The following is a 7,005-nucleotide window of genomic DNA, read 5'->3' on the forward strand; positions in this document are numbered from 1 at the left end:
CAGGTATGGTGGTGCATGCCTGTAATCCCAGCTACTCAGGAGGCTGAGGCAGGAGAATTGCTTGAACCTGCCAGGCAGAGGTTGCAGTGAGCCGAGATCGCGCCATTGCACTCCAGCCTGGGCAACACGAGTTAAACTCTGTCTCAAAAATAAAAATAATGTAATCCCAGGACCCTGTGAGGCTCAGGTGAGCTGATCACTTGATCTCAGGAGTTCAAGGCCAGCCTGGGCAACTCTGTCTCTACAAAAAATAGAAAAAAATAAAAATAAAAAAATACTAGCCGGGCAATGAAGGCACATGCCTGAAACACAGCTACTTAACAGGCTGAAATGACATCATTGAGTTTGGGACGGTTCACGGTAAAGTGAGCTGTGATAAGGCCACTGCAAACTAACTTGGGTAACAGAGTGAGATCCTATCCAAAATAAATAATTAAATGTATAAAAAGAATAAGAAACAAGATGTGTGAGAGGATTAAGTAAACAAGCATATAATATGCTGTCTATAAGAGACTCATTTTAGCACTGAGTCAAACAGGCTGAAAGTAACAGTGGAAAAAATTTATATTTCATGCTAATAGTAAGTACAATTTGTTTAGGTGGTTATAATTATATTAGACATTATATGCTTTAAGTCAAGTACTAGCATGAGACAAAGACTGATATATAATGATCAAATGGGTCAATTTACTGGGAATCTATAATCATATGTATCTATCAACATGTATATGAATATATAACATCCGGGCTCCAAAATATATAAAGCAAATATTAGCGAAGTTGAAGCTGAAAATACAAAGCAACATAATGATTTTAGACACCAAGACCCCATTTTAAATAATAAATTACAAAATCAAATAAAACATCAATAAGAAAGCAGAAAACATAGACATTATAGACTGTATTATTTTGCAAATAGAGGAATACCTGAGAGTGGATAACTTGTAAAGAAAAAATGTTTAGGGCTGGGCAAGGTGGCTCAAGCTTACAATCCCAGCACTTTGGGAGGCCGAGGTAGGTGGATCACCTGAGGTGGGGAGTTCGAGACCAGCCTGGCCAACATGGTGAAACCTCGTTCGTCTCTACTAAAAATACAACAATTAGCCAGGTACAGTGGCATGGGTCTATAATCCCAGCTACTTGGGAGACTAAGGCATGAGAATCACTTGAACCTGGGAGGTGGAGGTTGTAGTGAGCCAAGATTGCATCATTGTTCTGCAGCCTGGGTGACAGAGTGAGGCTGTTTCCAAAAAAAAAAAAAAAACACAATATGTTTATCTGCACCTGATGTCTTCTTTTAGGACACATAACAAGTCTTACCACATTTAAAAATACCAGCTAGGTGCAGTGGCTCACACCTATAATCCCAACAATTTGGGAGACCAAGGTGGGAGGATCAGTTGGGACCAAAAAGTTGAGACCCCGTCTCTACAAATAATTTTAAAAATTTGCCAGGCATGTCTGTAGCCCCAGCTATTCAGGAGGCTGAGATGAAAGGATCGCTTGAGCTCAGGAGGCTGAGGTTGCAGTGAGTCAGAATCATGTCCCTGCACTTTAGCCTTGGTGACAGAGAGAGGTTCTGTCTCAAAACAACAACAAATAAACTTAAGACGACCAAAATTATACACTGTGTGTTTTCTAACCAAAACAGAATGAAACTAGAAATTAAAAGTAAAACAGGCAAATCCAAAAATATATAAAATAAAACACACAGGCCAGGTGTGGTGGCTCACACCTATAATATTAACAATTTTGGAGGCCAAGGTAGGAGAATTGCTTGAGCCCAGGAGGTTGAAGCTAGCCTGCACAACATAGCAAGACCCTGTCTCCAAAAAAAAGTTAGAAAAATAAAATAAAAATAAAACACACTCTTCAACATATTCTTGCTCAAGGGTCAAAAATTTTAATTTTGTTAAGATGTCAATACAACCTACAGGGGTGAACAAATTTAATATTTTTATAAAAATTCTAATAGCATAGTTGTTTTTTTTAACAAAAATGCTGTTTAAAATTTTTTAATTTGATTATGAACTATAACTAGCCAAACATCCCCTGAAAAATAGGTATTATACTTCCTGATTTCAAAACATATTAAAAGCTACAATCACAAAAACAATGTGATACTAACACAGAGATAGTTCAGCAGAAAAAAAAAAGAATAAAGAGCTCAGAAATAAACCCTTCTGTATATGACCAAATGATTTTCCACAAAGTTGCCATGAGCACACAATAGAGAAAAAATAATCTCTTCAAATAATAATTCTTAAAACTGCATATCTACACTGATAAAGCTGGATCCCTTCTTTGAACTATATACAAAAAGTATTTTAGGACCAAGAGCGATGGCTCATGCCTGTAATCCCAACACTTTGGGAGGCCAAGGTGGGAAGACCACCTGAGGTCAGGAGTTCGAGACCAGCCTGGCCAACATGTTGAAAGCCCATATCTACTAAAAATACAAAAATTAGCTGGGCAAGGTCACAGGCACCTGTAATCCCAGTTACTCAGGAGGCTGAGGCAGGAGAATCACTTGAACCTGGAATGCAGAGGTTGGAGTGCATCAAGATGATGCCACTGCACTCCAACCTGGGTAACAGAATAAGATGTCTTGTAAAAAATATATATGTATACATATTTCTTAATAAAATACTAGACATAAAAAAAAATCTCTTAGAAAAAACATAGGGGAAGGACATAAAATTGGTCTTGGTACCATTTTCTTAGATATGACATTAAATGCATGAGCAACAGAAAAAAGAGAAGAAAAATTTACACAATACTTCAAAATTTCTTCATATCAAAAAAAAAAATTCAAAAGAGTGACAACTTCTCTCTTCAAAGGAAATTGGTAAAATATTTGCAAATTGGTGAAAATATTTGCAAAAACACATGTGATTGGCAAGACATGGTGGTTCACGCCTGTAATCCCAGCACTTTGGGAGGCCTAGGTGGGTGGATCACCTGAGATCAAGAGTTCCAGACCAGCCTGACCAACATGGAGAAACCTGATCTATAGAAATACAAAAATTAGCTGGATGTGGTGGCACATGCCTATAATCCCAGCTACTGAGGAGGCTGAGACAGGAGAATCACTTGAACTCAGGAGGTGGAGGTTGCAGTGAGCCAAGATCGCACCATTGCACTCCAGCCTGAGTAACAAGAGCAAAACTACATCTCAAAAAAAACAAAACAAAAACAAAAACAAAAAAAGACACCGGGACCAGTGGCTCACACCTGTAATCCCAGCACTTCAGGAGGCTGAGGGGGGCAGATCACCTGACGTCAGGAGTTCAAGACTAGCCTGGCCAACATGGTAAAACTCCTTCTCTACTAAAAATACAAAAATTTGCTGGGCATGGTGGCACGTGCCTGTAATCCCAGCTACTTGGGAGGCTGAGGCAGGAGGATTGCTTGAACCCCAGAGGCAGAGGTTGCAGTGAGCTGAGATCAGGCCAATGTACTTCAGCCTGGGCAACAACAGCGAAACTCCATCTCAAAAAAAAAAAAAAAAAAGTCCTGTGGTATCTTTTACATAGTAATGTAAAATACAATCCTAAAATTTACATGAAATTTCAATAAACTTTAAATAGCCAAAGCAATTTTGACAAAAAAGAACAAACCAGGAGGATGTCATACTTAATAATTCTGAACTGAATTTCAAGATTATACTAATAAAAACAGGATGGATTATGCAGAAAAACAAAGAAAAAATGGAACAGAAATCACTACTCTCCATATTTCCAACATGAAAAAAACAAGAGAACTTAAAAAATTCTTTAACATAGTTTTTGTTTGTTTTTTACTTTTGAGATGGAGTTTCGCTCTTCTCACCCAAGGTGGAGTGTGACAGCACGATATTGGCTCACTGCAACCTCTGCTTCTTTGGTTCAAGTGATTCTCCTGCCTCAGCCTTCCAAGTAGCTGGGATTACAGGTATGTGTCACCACACCCAGCAAATTTTTGTATTTTTAGTAGAGAAGGGGTTTCACCATGTTGGCCAGGCTGTTCTTGAACTCCTGACCTCAGGTGATCCACCTACCTTGGTCTCCCAAAGTGCTGGGTTTACAGGTGTGAGACATTTGCCCATCCTAACATACAGTTTCATAAAATTATGCAGATATTTATGGTTCACCTGAAAATATTAAAAAGTAGATTGTGCAGTCTTTTATATGCCACGACGATGACTTTGGCTGTCACTGTAAACTTCAAGGAAGATCACAAAAGGGAAAGTAGAATCCTTAGAGAATTAAAAAGCGTAAGACAGAAGATGCCCTTATGTGAGAGTAAAATTTTTTAAAATCTCAGGCTTTCCTGAAACTATTTTTTTTGTAACACAGCTTCCCAAATTCTATTGCAAGGACTGCTTTCTCCTTAATCTTTGGACCTCTGATCTGTGTTGTCCATTGTGTTCATTCTCACCTACCTGGGGGTTTGGCCACCATCTCATGTCTCTTCATATTCCAGGGCTTTTTTCCTTGCTCCAGATAGGTAATTAAATCTGGCTTAGAGACAGCAATACCTGTTTTATTAAAAATAAATAACATGAATGTTGCTCATATTCTTCAAATAATGTCCCCAGTAAAGAGAACGTAATAGCCTATTCTAGCACATTAACCTCAAAATTCTAATTTATAAGAATAATTTCTAAATATTTAGAAAATGGGCCAGGCACAGTGGCTTATGCCTGTAATCCCAGCACTTTGGGAGGCCGAGGAGAGTGGATCACTTGAGGTCAGAAGTTCAAGACCAGCCTGCCCAACATGGTGAAACTCCGTCTCTACTAAAAGTACAAAAATTAGCTGGGCTTGGTGGTACATGCCTGTGGTCCCAGCTATTCAGGAGGCTGAGGCTGGAGAATCTCTTGAACCGGTAAGGCAGAGGTTGCAGTGAGCCAAAATCACACCATTATACTCTAGCCTGGGCAACAGCAACACTCCTTCTCAAAATAATAACAATAATAATAATAATAATTTCACTACCTAGTACCACTGACTCAAAAGCTGGTGGTGACAATTACATTTTAAGGTGTGGGCAACAATATTTTATGTCACTAAATTTTGAAAGTATCACTAATGTAGAGTAAAAAATACAGGTCTGCTCAGGAATGTGGAAAGTTCAGATCAAGGTAAACTTCAAGAAGTTTATCTTGAAGAAATCCTTTTCTACACTGACAAATTCTCAAGATTTTCTTCAAAACAGTGATGTGAAACTCACTTATGTAAAGCATCAATTACCAAAAAACATTTTAGCAAAAAAAAAAACAAAAAAAACACTTAGAGTATCTTAGGAATTGTGTACTGAAGTTATTCTCACCCAGGAAGACCAGGTTTCTGTAGTTCTCTAACATCACATTCCTATATAAATTCTGCTGTACAGTGTCCAATAATTGCCACTCTTCCAGAGAAAATTTTATGGCCACATCCATGAATGTCAATGGTCCCTGAAAAACATACACACACACACACACACACACATACACATTTACCAGGTGGCCAAGGGCAGAATTTTTAATTTGACTCAAGGTGAAAAGAGACACTAAAGAGAACAGGTGCTGACTTACAGGAGTGACTGAAATCATCCAATTAAATAATGCTCTTTTCTTTTTTTTTAAGGCAGAGTCTTACACTGGAGGCAATGGTGCAATTTCGGCTCACTGAGACCTCTGCCTCCTGGGTTCAAGCAATTCTCCTGCCTCAGCCTCCCAAGTAGCTGGGATTATAGACACTTGCCACCACACCCAGTTAATTTTTGTATTTTTAGTACAGACCGGGTTTCATCATATTGGCCAGGCTGGTCTCAAACCCCTGACCTCAGCTGATCCACCGGCCTCAGCCTCCCAAAGTGCTGGGATTACAGGCGTGAGCCACTACACCCAGCTGAAAATAATTTTCAATGCAGAAATATTCTCTGATGTATTCTCTAACTCTGAAAAAAGAGTGCAATAAGATCCACAACATCAGTTTATATATGATAATTTTCTGGATAATAAAGCATAAAATTAAGAATATGAACACAGGCATATACATTTTCAGTGCTATATTTCCATAATAGAGAATGAATTCTGTGTATTTTTGAGACTAAAAAAACATGTTGAGTTAGAAGCTATCTCTCAAATTTTAATGTGTACAATAAACTGGAGATCTTGTAATGGAGATTGTTTCTTCCAGATAATCTGGAATAAAGTCTGAGTTTCTGAATTTCTAACAAGTTCACCAGTAATGTAACTGTTTTTGGCCTAATAAGAATACTTTGTCAAACATCCAGTAAATGAAAGAACCTGTGTTTTTCCCAGTTTTTCTGGACTATAAAGGAAGATGAAAGTATTTATTTTCCAAGGACAGATATATGCAAAGAAATCTTAAGAAAGAGGAGCAGCTGCCAGATTAAATTTGATAGTTTACACAGATCAGCTACATAAAGATACTTAATAATGAGGAGATTAAAAAAAAAATTAGCTGGGTATGGTGGTGGTTGCCTGTAGTCCCAGCAACTTGGGAGGCTGAGGCAGGAGAATGGCTTGAACCTTGGAGGCAGAGGTTGCAGTGTGCCAAGATAGCACCACTGCATTCCAACCTGGGTGACAGAGTGAGACCCTGCCTCAAAAAAAAATAATAATAATAATAAAATAACAAAGAAAAAATAATTAACTATATAGTAAAACAAACTGTCACAGAGCTCTTATCCAAGTGAACATCAACAGCAGTAGGACAAATTTTTATGATGTGCTGATACACCCAGAAGAACACAGCATCACTGCTGAAATATTGTTCCCAAAAAGTAAATTATAGGCTGGCTGGGCGTGGTGGCTCACACCTGTAATCCCAGCACTTTGGGAGGCTGAGGCGGGCAGATCCCCTGAGGTTGGGAGTTCGAGACCAGCCTGACCAAGTTGGAGAAACTCCGTCTCTACTAAAAATAAAAAAATTAGCCATGGGTGGTAGCGCACGCCTGTAATCCCAGCTACTCGGGAGGCTGAGGCAAGAGAATTGCTTGAACCTGGGAGGC

At 38.7% G+C, this 7,005-nt stretch overlaps 1 protein-coding gene across 1 annotated transcript in view; it reads right to left on the minus strand.

Annotated features, from left to right (window-relative positions):
- LOC105526553 (putative zinc finger protein 724) overlaps positions 1-5,425 on the minus strand; it is a gene marked incomplete at its 3' end in the record, with an annotated part of 8,083 nt that extends 2,658 nt beyond the window's left edge. Inside the window, exons 1-2 of the mRNA XM_011962575.1 lie at positions 5,314-5,425; positions 4,424-4,519 (exon numbers count right to left, since the gene is read on the minus strand). Of these exons, the coding sequence (XP_011817965.1) occupies positions 4,424-4,519; positions 5,314-5,425 (208 nt within the window). The remainder of the gene's footprint in view (positions 1-4,423; positions 4,520-5,313) is intronic.
- Between the last annotated feature and the right edge of the window lie 1,580 nt (positions 5,426-7,005).

The sequence above is a fragment of the Colobus angolensis genome, unplaced genomic scaffold (assembly GCF_000951035.1).
Source record: "Colobus angolensis palliatus isolate OR3802 unplaced genomic scaffold, Cang.pa_1.0 Scaffold599, whole genome shotgun sequence".
Classification (NCBI taxonomy): domain Eukaryota; kingdom Metazoa; phylum Chordata; class Mammalia; order Primates; family Cercopithecidae; genus Colobus; species Colobus angolensis.